Source organism: Mus caroli, chromosome 1 (genome assembly GCF_900094665.2).
Source record: "Mus caroli chromosome 1, CAROLI_EIJ_v1.1, whole genome shotgun sequence".
Lineage (NCBI taxonomy): Eukaryota > Metazoa > Chordata > Mammalia > Rodentia > Muridae > Mus > Mus caroli.
This window is the reverse complement of record NC_034570.1, coordinates 12,298,747-12,315,733: the sequence shown is the minus strand read 5'-3', so window position 1 is coordinate 12,315,733 and position 16,987 is coordinate 12,298,747. Positions and strand designations below refer to the sequence as shown.

At 40.5% G+C, this 16,987-nt stretch overlaps 2 protein-coding genes across 7 annotated transcripts in view; both read left to right on the top strand.

Annotated features, from left to right (window-relative positions):
• Window positions 1-16,987, top strand: part of Stau2 (staufen double-stranded RNA binding protein 2) — a 292,336-nt gene that overhangs the window by 145,245 nt on the left and 130,104 nt on the right. For all 6 annotated transcript variants that reach the window (XM_029474163.1, XM_021172712.2, XM_021171933.2 and 3 more), the window contains one exon: window positions 992-1,052. In XM_029474163.1, coding sequence (XP_029330023.1) covers window positions 992-1,052 — 61 coding nt within the window. The remainder of the gene's footprint in view (window positions 1-991; window positions 1,053-16,987) is intronic.
• Window positions 7,732-9,765, top strand: LOC110302567 (adiponectin receptor protein 1). The gene has a single exon (XM_021173642.2). The coding sequence runs from the start codon at window positions 7,952-7,954 to the stop codon at window positions 9,077-9,079; it is 1,128 nt and encodes a 375-aa protein (XP_021029301.1). The 5' UTR covers window positions 7,732-7,951; the 3' UTR covers window positions 9,080-9,765.

The window sequence follows — 16,987 nt, the reverse complement described above, 5'->3', positions numbered from 1 at the left end:
AGAAAAACAATAACCCTTAAAGTACAGTTACTTTCTACCTCTTGACTTAGGAGAACTGCCTATCAGGTGCATGAGCTCAGACCACTCTGGACTGCATCTTTAGAAGGCAGAATGGTAGCAACACCACATTAGATTTTGTGAGGGTGAATGAGATTACCCATATTCATAAAGAACAATTAGCTCATTTCCAAATATATCTTGTCTTAAATGTTAGAATTGTTAGTGGTTAATACAGTTAGACTGCTTTATTGTACAGTAATTTTTGTTTCGCAAAAATGTCATTACTAGAATTTTGTAGTCAAAGATTTACAGCAGTGTCTCTTGGCAGGAGGGCGGCGGGGGTAAATGAGAGAAAGATAGGAAATTGTGTCCTAAAGGGTAGGAGCACTAATGGAAGAGTTGTGGTGAGCACCCTGGTTCGTGCTAAGCTGCCGTTGACGGTGTCAACTATTTTTCATGATTCTTAGTTTTTTGTTTTCCTTTTCTTCTACCAGTATGTTTCCTTGCCACCTTAATATGTATAATGAAAGAGACAAAAAAATTCTTTAAAATAATGTTGGCTAATTATTTGGTACAATTATATTTTGGTGATACCCAACAAAAGGTTTTTCCAGAGTGGGCACAGTAACGTTTCTGTTCTTATTTTGTTTTTAGGGTAGATGAAGACATTTTTTTTTTACTTTTTGAGTAAAAATTACTGATCATTTTCTATGTAATACATATTACATATGGCAGTTTTTCTTGATGCCGTAAAAAACATGCAAGCTTATGCTTAAAAATGGAAGCAACTCAGGGTAGCAAGAGACTCATGTATGGAATGGGGACAGTGCACTACTGTGCACTCTGGTTACTTGGCCTCACTTTGGGAGAGAGATGGAGAGGGTACACTCAAGAGCCATGGGGGACATTTTTGCTTTTGCTAACATGGTCAGTCAATATTGTTTTAATATGCCTGATTCTATAGATTGTAATAATTGATCTAACCTTTCAGACAGGTGAAAACAAAGGATGGAGTGGTCCAAAGCCTGGGTTTCCTGAACCAACAAATAACAGTAAGTTACTAGTGTGTGTGTGTGTGTTTGTGTGTGTGTGTGTGTGTGTGTGTGTGTGTGTGTGTTGGCTATCATCGCTGGTCATGACTGCTTCTGTCTAGCCCATAGATGCAGTGCTAAGCACTGTGGAGGGAATATGGGAGTAACAATGTTTGCTGTACTGAAACTGGAAAATAGCTGGAATATTGAGACATAAACACTGAATCCTTAAGACACCGCAGGATAAGTACCATTCATCTACACAAGGATAAGACTTTAAAAGTTGTCTTTTTTTATTTGAGTAACATTATTATAAGTAATAAAATACAAGTCTAAAAATCTATTATTTCTCAATCAGTTTTTTAATAGTTCCAAATTCTTAGGTATAAAATAATTTTTATATAATTTTAATATGAACTTTTTCTTTTCTTTTGTGAGACCAGACCTTTGTGCATAGTAGACAAGTATTCTGTCACTGAGCTATAGCCCCAAACCTCATTTATACATGCAAAGATACATACATACACACATACATACATACATACATACACACACACACACACACACACACACGGTATATATAATATATAACTATATATTGTATTTATACTATCTATAGTACAAATACAAGTTTTTATGCTGTTTGCATTGTCATATACATTTTTATTTTTGTTGAATGCTTAGAATTTTTAAGGCTGTTAACTTAGTATTAGATTATAAATATGAAATTTCATAACTTTGTTCCTCCTGATAGTCAGACACTTGAAAATCAACTTACTTAAAATGATTGTGACTCAAATACTTTTTTATTGTTCATGCATATATTTTTCTATAAAAAAAGATATTTTAAAAATGTGTTTATTTTCATTTTATGTGTATGGGTTTTTGCCTGCATATATGTCTGTGTACTGGGTATGTTTTTGGTGTTCACAAAGGCAAGATGAGGAAACTGGCTCCTTGTGCTGGAGTTATAGACAGTTGTGAGCTACCAAATGGGTGCTGAGAATCAAGCCATGGTCCTCTGGGAGAGCAGCCAGTGCTCTTAACCACTGAGCCGTCTCTCCAGCCCCTAGACATTTTTCTTCAATATCACATGATGAGAATACTGCTCAGTGGAAGAGCGCTTGCCTAGCATGCACTATGTCCTAGGCTAGGTTGCCAACATCTCAAAGACCAAACATCCCTCCCACCTGAAAGGCATCCATTTTTTTTTTTTTTTTTTTAGTGTAAATCAGTGAATCCAAGCATTGCCTGGTCTCATCTCCTTTCTAACCCTTTTTCATTTAAATGCTAGCAAAGCTTAAGTCTGCACATTGTCATAACATGGGTTTATTTGGCCTTTAATACTGGCAGTTCGCCATTTGATATAAGTACATGGAAATCAGAAATGATTCTTTTGAAACCATGTTCATAGAATTGAATTCTTGGACCATCAAAAATAACCTCCTTCAAACAATATTGTAGTGAGATGATAGTGTACCTTACTTGTGTTTCTGGGAACAATTTAAATTAATGGGCAGATAGACCCTTGGACTTTATATACCCAGGGGATACATGGGCTGAGCATGGAGCCTGGGAAAAGCGGGATCAGTTCAGGACTCTCCAAGTTTCTGCTCTATTCCTTTGGTGTTCGATACTTTTGCTTGTACGTACTTGGTCAGAGGATGTGCGGAACGCTAAATTGATTATGGTTTTATGTAAAGCATTCAGCACATAGTATCTATTAGTAAGTTTGTAATGAGTGTTCATTTCTATACCTTCCCTCTTTTTTACAAAAAGGATATAATGCTGTTTACGTTGACCGAAATCCCATTCTTACACTTTTTACGAGATTATTTTATTTTATTTTTTTTTGCATGCACATTCTGGCCAAAGAATGTATGGGTTACCCTTGATATTTGCCACTGGTTAGTTTTGTAAAGAATGTGAACATACTATATGAAAGACATACAATTACTAATCTGACACCTTAAATATGAGAGCACACTGTAAATGACCTGCATGCTGCATTCATTCAATTGATATTTTGGCCTTTAGAGTTATTTGTTTGTTGATTTTACTTTACTTATTTTTAAAAGACTGGGTTTTTTTTTGTTGGTGGTGGGTTTTTTTTATTTGTTTTTTGTTGTTGTTGTTTTGTTGTTTTTGTTTTGTTTTGTTGGTTTTTTCTAGACAGGGTTTCTCTGTATAGCCCTGGCTGTCCTGGAACTCACTTTGTAGACCAGGCTGGTCTCGAACTCAGAAATCCACCTGCCTCTGCCTCCCCAGTGCTGGGATTAAAGGTGTGCTCCACCACTCCCGGCTAGGTTATTTTTTAATTTACATGTATGTGTGCATTTCTGTGAGAAAATGCCATTCATGTGTGGATACCTGAGAAGACCAGAAAAGGACATCAGATTCCCTGGGAATGGAGTTACAGGTAAACTGTAACTGATATGGTTGCTAGGAACCCAACTTGAATAGTTGGCGAGAACAGCATGTGTTCTTAACCGCTGAGCTATTACTTCAGCCCTGATTTATTTATTTTATATTTTAATTTGCTGAGGGTTATTGAACATTTTATGCAAGTATAGAAAGAGTTACCACAAGAGGACAATGAGTTTCAGTGGTCAGAAATGTGTAAGGATGTGTATCAGTTTTGTTTTACACATAAAACTAAAAAATGATAAAAGTATTTGAAGCCTTTCTAAAGCTAACCGATTGAATAGCTAGGCTCTTCTGTAGTCTATAACAGTTAAAACTGAGGTTTCATTTGAATGTCTCTCACCCCTTACCAGCTGTGAGAGGTCAGGAGGTGGACCTGAAGGCCCTTTAACACTGATAGCTCAAACTAGGTCACTGTAGTGAGTGAAGGCAGCCCAGCTTGGCACAGGGTTGGCACCTATTGATTGGTCTAAAGCCAGGTGACAACACTTAAACATACCAGGGAAAAGGTAGTTTCTGCTCATAATTGATCACCCAGGTAAGAAATCCATTCTTAAAAATTAATTTTAGTTTTAATGGTAATGTTTTGATTAACATCTACTTAAGTTCTTGCTCTAAGTGATTTTTACCCATCTTAGCATTCTTCAGGAACAGCTGTGAACAGGATTGCTGGAGGGTCATGAGGAAACAGGCTGCCAGGGCTGACTGGCATATGCCATCCAGCCTTAAGCATGCTGTGTTTGCAAAGTGTCTTGCATACTGCTATGTAAAGCTGGAATCTTAACTATGAACAGTAATTAGCAACAGTGAAGAACATCTAAAACAGGAGTGTTGCTGTGTGAAAATATTAAACGGCCCTCTTCACTATTTTCTTTCCCAAGCTCTTCATTATTTCAGTTTCTAGTGAATCATTATTTGGAAAAATAATACAAAATTAACTGGGAACCAAATGTACTAGAATTAATAGAGTGCAGTGTTGGAAGGAGGACATTTTAATCTGGCACACCAGCACTTAACTATAAGTAGACAAAAAGGTTAATGGACATGTACATTTAATTTTTTGTGGTGGAATTTTTTTTTAAGATTACAGTCATAAGAAACTAATAACAATTACAACTAAGAAATAATTTAAATGATGTTATAAGTGATTTTGATTACATAGACTGATTCCTCAACTTCTTTTCTTGGCTTTATTGCCTGCACCTTTAAAATATGGACCTAATTTTTGTATGTTGCTTGCTTTCTTCATTTACTAAACATTATCAGAAGGTAGACTGTTCTAAGTGTGTTTTTTGCCCTTTGAATAGCTGTCATAATTATGTTGAAGAACAGGAACACATTACTCTTAAATGTGAAATTTGTGTTAAATTTAGCATAGGGCAATTTTATACTTGGCAGACACATAAAAAGCTGGATTTTACAGTTGAATGACTCATTTTAAAGATCTTCTGATGGCTCAGGGAAGGCTTTGTAAAATATTTAGATATAGTTCAGTTGATAATATTTTTTTCTACTCACATCCATGTTTCTTATTAATACAGAGTTTTACTTAAAAGAATGTTCATTGTTTCTTAAAGGTGAACTCTGGCATAATTCAAAATTGGACTAAGCTCAAAGGTATTCTCTGGAATGTGCCAAATCCACCCAACTAAAAGATTATTTTGAGGCATTTTATTACATTTTCATTTAACCTCTTTTAAAATTTCTTGTGAAGTGTGTGGGTCTTCTTAGCTTGTCATAGATGACCCAGAATGGTCTATTGGGACAGGATCAAGTTCTGACTGGCTTTTCACTGGCTTAACGAGCTACCAATATCAATTGTGTCTTCCTATACACGTTGCAATAAATCCAGAACATTTTGAAGCCAGCAGGCCACATCGTCCTGGTCCGTCCATGTTGGACAGACTGCCAGCCTCTCGTGCGCTTTGCAGTGTATTTAGCACCTCTGCATTCCTTTCTTTTTCATCGACTTTCTGTTATCTGTTTTTCTTTTTAATGTAAAGTTTTACTATTTAGAAGTACAGCACTTTGCATTTCCTTTTTAGCCTCATTACTTTATCTTTCTTTACTGAAGTCTGACTAGGACTTCTGGGACTATTTGTTTTTAAGTTTATTGTGTGAAAGTTCATACATGATGTATTGATGTATTTTGATCAAATCTCTCCTCATTCCCTTCCTTTAAGTTCCTTCCCTATTCCCACGTCATAGTTTGATTTCTCTTTGCTATGATAAAAACACTCACAAAAGCCCACTTGGGAAAGAAAGGGGTTATTTAACATACAGATTATAGTCCATCACTGAAAGAAGCCATGACAGGAGCTTGAGGTAGGAACAGAAGCAAAAGCAGTGAAGGAATATAGCTTACTGGGTAGCTTTCCTCTGTCTGCTCAGTTAGTTTTCTTATGGGATCCAGAACTACCTGTCCAGAGCACAGTTATAATCAGATCAAAGCAAAACCAAAATTTAACACTGTAAAAAAAAAAAACCCAGTATTCAAAGTCTGATAATCATTCATGGTCTTCCGGGCTCCCGAGGGCTTGGGTAGCTCCACCTCTCCAATTCTGGCACACTCAGCTTATCTCATAGGCTCAAATTAGCTCTATTCTATAGCTGCTGCTGTTGTTGACATTCCTTCCAAAGTCCTGGCATCTCCATCATTCTGGGGTCTCCTCAGCAACACAGTGCCACCCTCAGCTGTTCTCCTTGGCCTTTTTGTGCTGCAAACCCAGTACCACCTGAGAGACTCTTACACATTACCAAATTCTGCTTCCAATTTGAGATGCATTCTTGGTCCTCTGCTGAACCACAGCTTGTGGTCCTGTTGTCCCTAAGAAATAAATTGACAGACATTTTTGCCTCAATAATGTTGGTCTCTTGTTAATCACAGCTGATTTTTCAGCTCCAGTCAACCCCAAACCACAGATTGTTAAATTAGATATAATACATGAGTGGCTCTGATTGATACATCTCTGCTTCCCTCTGAAGCTTTACAAGCCAGGCCTCCAACATCTACATTTCTCTTAACACTTTTATCTTTCAAGCTCCCACCAAACTATCCATTAAGTTTTCAGCACTCAAATGACTTTTCTGTCCCAAAGTTCCAAACACTTTAACATTCAACCCCCAAACAACATTGGCAGATCCATCTCAGCAATAGTTAGATTTCTTTTGTTGCCATAAATCATTGTGACCAAACCTGATTTAAAAACGTTCGCACATCCTGTTCACAGTCCATCATTGAGGGAAGTCGGAGCAGGAACTTGAAGTGGAAACTTAAGAGTTCTTTGGAAAGTCAGTTGTGTTGGATGGTGTTTTGCTGGGGCAAACATGTGAAAGAGTGATTTCCTGAAGCAGAGACAGGTGAAAGGATGTGTTGCTATAGCAGACACGTGAAAGGACACGTGATGACGGATTCTTGCTAATGACATGCATGTTTTGGTTAGTTGAGCTCCATTTGTTGGGACTCCATAGAGAGAAACACACCAAAAAACTTCTGGAGATATGCTGCAGTTTCTTGCCACTTCAAAGGACTCGGGCTGATTGGCAGAGTGATGTCATTGGATACAGACTCACATGCTAAGGCAAGACTGGAGGAAGATACAGGATGTTTCAAGGGAGTATAAAAAGGACTCTGACAGATGCTGAGCTTGACTTGTTTATAGAGCTAACTGTACAACGCTTGTTGGTCTTAAGTCTTTGCTGATCTTCTCCTCACTGGGAAGAGATCCAGCAGAGAACTTTTCCTGGCATTCCTTTTGACCCTGGTCCCTCCTGCTGACTTGTGGTGAGGCTGAGGCCTGGCTGTTTCTGCTAGGGAGTGCCACCAGTGCTGCTATCCTAACTCTACCGAAATGAAGTACTGATGTATCTGTGCAGTGTTTGTGAGTGACTCCTGTGAACTGAAGAACTGTTGATTTCCTCATAACGCAGATAGGATTTGCTCCAAAGAACCATTTAACAGATCCACTTTCTTTTCTACTACCTCTGGTGGGTGGTGGGCTAGAAGGGAAGTTAAAGTGTTTAAGAACCATCATTAAAAGTAGACTTTGAAAAAATTAAAGTTATAGGAACTCAAGTGGAAGTGGAGGCAGGACCCATGGAAGAAAGCTCGATTCACATTCAACTACCTCTTTATAATCCCAGGGCCACTTGTTCAGGGATGGAACCACTCACACCAATAAACTATGACAATGGCCCATAGACATGCCCTCAGGTGAATCCTACTGAGGTATTTCCTCAGTTAAGAGATTCCTTCTGGGAGGTGACGCCCTGCGGTCGCGTGGCCCTTCCGGCGCGGGCTGGGCACTGAGGATCGGGCGCCCCTCGGCCCGCAGGCTGCCTCCAGTGCAGTGGAATGTAGCGCCCGGGCCCGCGGCCCCCAGCAGAGGCAGCCAGCCAGCCCTGTCCACCATCACAGGAAGATCTCAGCCCTCTGGGGCTGAGAGACCCCAACCTTTCTTCAAGCTGAAGCTGCAAGGCACTGAGGTACCAGCCAGATGTCTTCCCACAAAGGCTCTGCCGGGGCACAAGGCAATGGGGCTCCTTCTGGTAACAGAGAAGCTGACACAGTGGAGCTGGCTGAGCTGGGGCCCCTGCTGGAGGAGAAGGGCAAGCGGGCAGCCAGCAGCCCAGCCAAGGCTGAGGAAGAACAAGCATGCCCGGTGCCTCAGGAAGAGGAGGAGGAGGTGCGGGTCCTGACGCTTCCTCTGCAAGCCCACCATGCCATGGAGAAGATGGAGGAGTTCGTGTATCAGGTCTGGGAGGGACGTTGGAGAGTCATCCCGTATGATGTGCTTCCTGACTGGCTGAAAGACAATGACTACCTGCTACATGGCCACAGACCACCTATGCCCTCCTTTCGGGCTTGCTTCAAGAGCATCTTCCGCATCCACACAGAGACTGGCAACATCTGGACGCATCTGTTTGGTTTTGTGCTATTTCTCTTTCTGGGAATCTTGACGATGCTGAGACCAAATATGTACTTCATGGCTCCCCTGCAGGAGAAGGTGGTCTTCGGGATGTTCTTCCTGGGCGCGGTGCTCTGCCTCAGTTTCTCCTGGCTCTTCCACACTGTCTACTGTCATTCAGAGAAGGTCTCTCAGACTTTTTCCAAACTGGACTATTCAGGGATTGCTCTACTGATTATGGGGAGCTTTGTTCCCTGGCTCTATTACTCCTTCTACTGCTCCCCACAGCNGCGGCTCATCTACCTCTCCATCGTCTGTGTCCTGGGCATCTCTGCCATCATTGTGGCACAGTGGGACCGGTTTGCCACTCCCAAGCACCGGCAGACAAGAGCAGGAGTGTTCCTGGGACTCGGCTTGAGTGGTGGTGTACCCACCATGCACTTTACTATCGCTGAGGGCTTTGTCAAGGCCACCACAGTGGGCCAGATGGGCTGGTTCTTCCTCATGGCTGTGATGTACATCACCGGCGCTGGCCTTTATGCTGCTCGGATTCCTGAGCGCTTCTTTCCTGGAAAATTTGACATATGGTTCCAGTCTCATCAGATTTTCCACGTCCTGGTGGTGGCAGCAGCTTTCGTCCACTTCTATGGCGTGTCCAACCTTCAGGAATTCCGTTATGGCCTAGAAGGTGGCTGTACCGACGACTCCCTTCTCTGAGCCTCCCCACCTGAGGGGTGGAGGAGGGACTTCCCAAGTGCTTTTAAAAAAGAACTTCTTTGCTGAAGTATGAGGAAGAGTCTGAGTTGTCTGTTTCTAGAAGAAACCTCTTAGAGAAGTCAGTACCAGTGACACGTCAGCTCACTGTCCCAGCCTCCGTCCGGGCAGTACACTTCCCATGTGCATTCCCCGGCAGTCACCTCGGCAAGGCAACTGCTGCTCCTTCACAGATAGGACATGGGAGCTCATGTTGAGATTTTACCCATTCCTCCAGCCATTTTGGGAAAAAAAATATGAACTGGGATTCTTCAGAAATTATGTTTTGTTTTTTCTTGAAGAAAATATCCCCCCCTTACCCCCGTCCTTACTTTGTAACCTGGCTGATAACAGGCCATCCATTTTTGTAGCACACTTTTCAGAAACAATTATAACCTGGTCCCATCTTTCTAGGACAAACAAAGCCACGCCTTGATGTAGCCCCGCTAATCATGGAAGTACATCCAGGCTTCAAGTAACTTGAGTTTAAATCCTTTTTTGTTTTCTTGGCAGAGTAATGTAAAATTAAAATGGGGAAGATATTTAATATTTAATACTAAGCTTTAAAAAAAACCTGCTATCACTGCTATGTATCTTGATGCAAAGACTATGGTGATAATAAAAGAAAGTACAGACAAAAAAAAAAAAAAGAGATTCCTTCTTCCCAGATATGTCTACATTTGTATAAAGTGACAAAAACAAATGAGCTCATATTTTAAATAAGGAAAATTTAAAATTCAAGAAACACGGAGTGTAGTGGGTTTCTCCTGCTTTTGACCTCATTAGCAAAGGTTCTATCCTGACTTCCAAGTAACTCATTACAGGTTATATATTGTTTCTCTCTCTCTCTCTCTCTCTCTCTCTCTCTCTCTCTCTCTCTCTCTCTCTCTCCCCACACACACATATATATGTATATGCATATGTATACACATACATACATACAAATGGAAATATTTAATCTTCTGGCTCCTCAGATCTATTTTTAAATATTTTTTCCTTTTTCATATAATGTGTTATGTCCTGCAGACTCTTTCCCATATTTATACATATACATAGATTTGTTGCTGTGTCATACCCATCTAGACCTGTGGGGTGGCCTGGCCTTCACACAGCCTTTGGAAACTGATTATTACAGCCTGCAGTTGATGCACTATACCCTGAATGACCATCAAATCCACCTTAACTAAGGCAGTTATATCCAGCTGGTAGTTTGTCACTGCATCCCCTGGGGCTTAGGCCATCAAGATGCTGATGGAGAGCACAGTGCTGATTGTAGTTAAAGAAACAGCATGGACTTTACACCCAGTTGGAAACAAAGCTAAGGCAGTGTGCCCATCAGCAACTTAGGCACATTGTCATAAGTGATACATAGCATGTATTACTATGAAAAGCATTCTATAATGTTAGTTGAGGTAAGAGGCCTACCCCATGTACAAGTACCAGGGTGGGGACATGAGATATTTGAGATAGCTGAGATGGTGTGATGGCCTGCAAAAGAATACACAAACACCACATACCTGCAGGCCAAGAAGAAACAGGAGAAAAAAAATCCGGAGAGAAAAAAAATGCCAACTACTAACATGGCACCAAATAAATATACCCTTCAGGAACAAAAGTGTGAAGATAAAACAAAGTCAGAGGGAATTCATCCCACCAGATCAGCCCTGCACTGCGTGCTCAAGGGAATCCTATACTGGAAATGAAAGAGTGGGCACCTTCCTGTACAGATGTAAAACTCAGCAGTAGAGTATGAACAGAAAGGAGAAGAGAACCAAAGATGCAGTCTTCAACAGTTCAGAGAAGTACCACAGCTCAAAGATGAGCCTGAGGAACAGAAGTGGGCATCACCATCAGAGAAATTAAGATATTAATAGAAGTGTGCCTGTCCTTACCAGTTATCATATTTAACATACACAAAAAGAAGACTACCATTAAATTCATCTTAGACTATCCCAAAATATTAAAGCAGGGGAGATATCCTTCCAAACTAGTTCATGAAGCTAGCATTATCTTAATAACAAACTAAAGAACACAACAAACAAAATCAGTATACCAATATCCCAACATATATGTAGAAATTATCAACATATTGATTGAATTCAAGAGCACACAAGAAAAGGAGAAAAGCCATGATTAAGTAGAATTCATCCAAAGATGGAAAAGTGGTTCAATGTATGCAAATCAAGAAATATGTTAATATTGTGACTGAAAGTTGTATAATCATCTTATTAAAGCCAGAAAATATAATAAAAATGAACATTATGATAAGAACTTTGAAAAATTGGGCACAGAAGGAGTATCTCAACATAACAAGGGCTAACTGGGTTATCCACAGGCTGAATCACACTGAATATGGAGAAGCTAAAATCATCTCCACAAGAGTATGAGGAAGACAAGGGTTTCTCTTCACCACTACTACTCAGTAAAGTATTGGAAGACTTATCCAGAGCAAAACCATCATAGGCATACAGGGCATCTAGAGGAGGTCACTTCGTCCCTGTGCGTACTAATAGGTAACACCAGGAGTCCTGAATTTGAAAGGTTTGGAGAATGTGCAGCTTCACATTATACAAACAGGAAAACTGAGGCTTGGTAACTTTGTTTCCAGAGATCGTAGTGATGATTTGAAATTGTGTTTTCTCATCTCAAAGTCTTTGCATTTGCTACCAGATGACATATTTATTTCTAGATATACTACATACTGATAATGGAGGGGAAAAAGTTTTTAAAAATTCCACTGAAGTTAGGTATCCATGTTTTAAAAGAATGCGTTATATATCATGTACCAGAATCTTTCTTAAACCACTTAGGATGTTTTAAAACATGGAAAATGTCCAAACTATTGTTTCAAATAGCTCATTTATATTTGGGTGGATCGTGTAAAAACACTGACTGACTGAGAAACTACGTGAAGTGTTTGTTTAACTATTATTACATCAGTGGGACAGATGTCTGCATTACTTGATTTTTCTAAGATTTATAAAAAAAATCAGTAATAGGCCCTTTTCAAAAACACTCAACTGGCTTTTAGGGGAATGCTATTCAAAGCTATTTTTTATTCCAAGCTTTCTGGGTTGTGTTAAGATGATTCATGGACTATTAGAGCTGAAATACATTCAGGTTCTTCTAGCCTAGTTCATTTTACAGATGAAAATATCAGATTTAAAAAGAGTATATGCCACCCTAACTCAAGCTCAGATTACGGCCCCAGTCTATCAATGTGCCTCTAATATTGTCTTTGCTTAGACTTTGTCACAGTCGTGCTGTCGTTCCAGACTTTTTCTTAACCATTTAAAAAGTTTTAATTCTGTGTTTTTCTTATAAATACATGAGGATCTAGCATTTTAATGATTTTTTAAAAGTGGACACTACACTGCACTGTCATACAGCAGATTCTTAGAAGCTTTTCACTCTGTGTGACTGGAGCTCCTTCCCACTGACCAGCAGTGACCCACTTACTCTCCCTAGCTCCTAGCAAGCATTGCTCTATTTATGTTTCTATGGATGTATGTGATTTATGTAACTCCTGTAGTGGCAGCATGTAGTATTTATGCTTCTGTGACAGACTTATTTACTTAATATAATCTCCTCATTCATAGTACGTGACAGTGTTTCCTTAAAACAGTGGCTGAGATGTCTTGTGTTGGGTATACATTCCAGTTTCTTCATCCTTTTATCTCACAAGGGGCATGTATGTTGTTTCTGTTTCTAGGTTGGTAAGAGAAAGTACTTCACATCAAGGCTGGGTGAGACAACCCAGGAAGAGAAAAAGGGTCCCACAAGTAGGCAAACAGTCAGAGACAGCCCCCATTCACACCAGCAGGATTCCCACAAGAACACGTGTCATAACATATAGGCAGGGGACCTAGGTCAGACCCTACAGGCTCCCTGATCCCTGAGAGTCCTCATGAGTCTCAGTCTGTGGATCCTTTGTACTGTGTTCTCACATTCTCAGGATGTCCCTGACCACTGTGGTTCCTCCGATCCTTCCTCCCCCTCTGCATGACTCCCAAACTCCCACCTAAAATTTGGCTGTAGGATTCTGCATCTGCTCCCATCAATTGATGGATAAAGTCTCTCTCGTCTCTTTGATGAAAACTCCTCAAGGTTTTAGTTCCAGAACACTCTGAGGGCAGAACAAACTTTAGGTGAGATGAAGGCATTCAGGACTGAAATCTCCAAAGTGTCTCACCCTCTGCACAGTGTCCAGTTGTGGGCCTCTGTCACAAAGGGACCCTTCTTGAGTCTGTCTTTTTATGGTTCTTTCTGACAAGCGAGGCAATGATGGGCTAGCTTTAAGAAACCCCACACTTCCATGAAGTGCTTATAATCAAAGTTGTCAGTGTTTTCAAGAGTGCCCGGTAGCTTGAATTTTCTCACATCCTGTAGCAAATAAAGTCACTTTGTTTTAGAGAGCTTCAGGATTCTCTCCTCTTAAGGACTGCCTCTCTCCTTGGACACAATAATGAAGCCACTGCCCCATGATGGAAATCTGATGTAGTGACTTCTCTTAGATGATGATTCTGCTTATGATCAAGTTGCCAGGTACAGAAGGTAGTTTCTGATACTCTTGGTTGTTATTTTCTGATGTGGGACTTCCCTTGTATGGGGAAGAAAGTGGTGCTTAAGTATTCTCAGCCTGCTCTGCCTGTATAGACTATTACTTTATGGGTTACAGCTGTGTGGAAGGAATCTTCCAGCATCTTGGCTTCATATATCAGGAATTTGGCTTTACAGCTTGGAGCAAAGATAAATGAGAAATTCTGGTAGTCGGCTCCTTCTAGAGGATATTGTTGTGTTCCTTGCTGGGAGGCTGAGGAACTGCATTATCTAAGCCATCCTGGTGTCTGGGAAAGAAGAGCACTTTGTGGTTTGGAGGCCAAAAGAAGAGAGACACTGCCTAAAGTTTAGAAGGGCTGAAGGTGTGACTCTTGAGGTGTTCCCATCCTGGAATCGACACATCTGTAACAGAGTATATAAGAAACACACCACAGTGTATAGGAAACAAATCCCACCCAACTTCCAGAGATGCCCACAGTTCACTGGGGCTTTACTATGTTGGCATTGTTGAACTGATACTGACCTTAAGCCTTTGGAGGTGAGGCTAATCTTGTAGTTCAGAACCCCACCTTCCTAATTGTGTGCCTGGTTTTTCTAACCTGATGTCCAAGACCCCCACCAACCCACATTATTCCCCTGTTTCACCCTCCACTAACTACAGGCCTACTATTAGTCATCTAACTTTAAAAAAGCATAGACGTTTGTTTGGGCCATCATACCCACCAGGAATAACAGACACTCTTTTCATGTAGGAAATTTGAGGGCACATTAGAAGTTGCTTCCCAGGAGCTGAGAGCAAAGACTATCTATATTATTCATTTCAGAGAGAAATTGTTTTTGTTTGCCAGATTTCCTTAGTCTCCAGATTGTTAAGTATGTATTCTTTATGGTTGTATGGGAAGAATGGACCAGTGCATAGATTTTTTTACTTTGTTTTAATCAGTGCTTACATGGTTTATCTATTCCCCACATTCTTTTATTTTTAACTTACATATATCATTATTTTTGACATGAGCTTCTTGTGGCCATATTTTCAAGCATAAAATGCCAATCTTTTTAATTGGTATATTTAGTTTTTTTATTTAATGTCATATACATTAAAGCCTAAGTATGCTAGGTTTTCCTTTTTCCATTAATTAATTAATTTATTTATTATAAATTCATTTATTTATTATTACATCCTGATCTCAGCCTCACTTCCCTTCTCCCAGTGTCTTCAGTGTCTTGTCCTCATCGCCCTTCCCCCCCCCCCCCCCCCCCCCCCGCCCCTCATCAAGTCGCCAGCTAGGGGAAAGAAATCCAAAGGTATCCCACAGAATCAGAGACAGCCTCCACTCTAGTTGTTCCCAAGATGCACATCTGCTACAAATGTGTAGGGGGCTGATGTCTACCCCTACATGATCTTTGGTTGGTGGTTCAGTCTGTGAGGCCCCATGTGCCCAGATTAGTTTACTTTGTAGGTCTTCTTGCAGTGTTCTTGTGACATTCTTCTGCTTCCTCAATCCTTCCCTCCACTCTTCCACAAGACTCACGGAGCTCTGCCTATTGTTTGGCTGTGGATCTCAGCATCTTTTTCTGTCATTTGTTGGATGAGGCCTCTCAGATAACAGTTTTGCTAGGCTCTTGTCTGCAAGGATAGTATAGTATCATTAATAGCATCAGGGGTTGACTCTCTCCCAAGAGATGGGTCTCAAATTGGGCCAGTTATTGGTTGACTGTTCCTTTAATCTCTGCTCTATCTTTATCCCTGTGCATCTTATTGGCAGATCAAATTTTGGGTGAAAGGTTTTGTGGGTAGGCTGGGGTCCCCAACCCTCTACTAGATATCCAGCCTGGCAACAGGAAATGGCCACATCAGTCTGCATATGCCTCATGCTAAGAATCTTAGGCTCCTAGGAGCCTTCCCCATTCCAGGTCTCCAGGCAGTCCTAGAGATGCCTTCCTACCAATTTGTGTTCTACCAGCCACTCTCCCCAATCTATGCCTGATCCCCACCCAGTTCTCCTTTCCATCCCCTCTCTTACCCAGTTTCCTCCTTTCATCTACTTCCCCTTTGAGTGAGATTCAGATATCCTCCTTTAGGCCCTCCTTATTACTTAATATGTTGGGTATGTAGATTGGTAACATGAATATCCTGCACTTTATGGGTAATATTCACTTATAAGTGAGTAATTACTATTTGCTTTTTTGTTAAGGTCTGGCTTACCTTGTTCAAGATATTTTCTAGTTCCATCCATTTTCCTGCAAATTTCATGATGTCTTTGTTTTTAATAGCGCATTTTCTTTTTTTCAGTTGAGCGACATGTAGTTGTTTCCAGTTTCTAGTTATTACAAATAAAGCTGCTATGAACATAGTTAATCAAGTTTCCTAATGGTGTGGTGGAGCATCTTTTAGGCATATGCCCAGGAGTGGTATAGCAGAGTCTTGAGGAAAAATTAAAAGCTGCAAGGGAAAAAGGCCAAGTAACATATAAAGGCAGATGTGTCTGAATTACACCTGACTTCTCAATAGAGACTCTAAAAGCCAGAATAGCCTGGGAAGATGCCTTGCAGACTCAAGGAGACCACAGATGTCAGCCAAGACACATATCAAAACTTTCAATCACCATAGTTGGAGAAAACAAGATATTCTATGGCAAATCAAATTTAAACAATCTGCATATACAAATCCAACCTTACGGAAGATAATAGAAAAAAAAAACCCCTTCAACCTAAGGAAACTAACTATACCCAAGAAAACACAAGATATAAATAACCCCATGCCAGCATAAACCAAAGAAGGGAAGAAAATACATGCGCACACACACACAGAGTACCACCACCAACATCAAAATAATAGGAATTAACAGTCATTGGTCATTAATATCTCTCAACATCAGTGGACTCAATTCCCCAATAAAAAAGATACAGGCTAACAGAAGGAATGTAAAACTGGAGCCACCATTCCCCTTCGTGCAAGATAGACGCCTCAACAATAGTGATAAACATTACCTCAGAGTAAAGGGCTGGAAAAAGGTTTTCCAAGCAAACAGTACCAACAAGCAAACTGGAGTAGCCATTCTAATATCTAATAAAATAGACTTTCAACTAAAATTAATCAAAAGATAAGTGGAAGAACACTTCATACTCATCAAAGGAAAAATCCACCAAGATGACATCTCAAACACAAGGTCAGCCATATTCATAAAAGAAACATTACTAAAGTTTAAACCATGCATTGAGCTGGGTGGTGGTGGCACACGCCTTTAATCCCAGCACTTGGGAGGCAGAGACAGGCGGATTTCTGAGTTCAAGGCCAGCCTGGTCTACAGA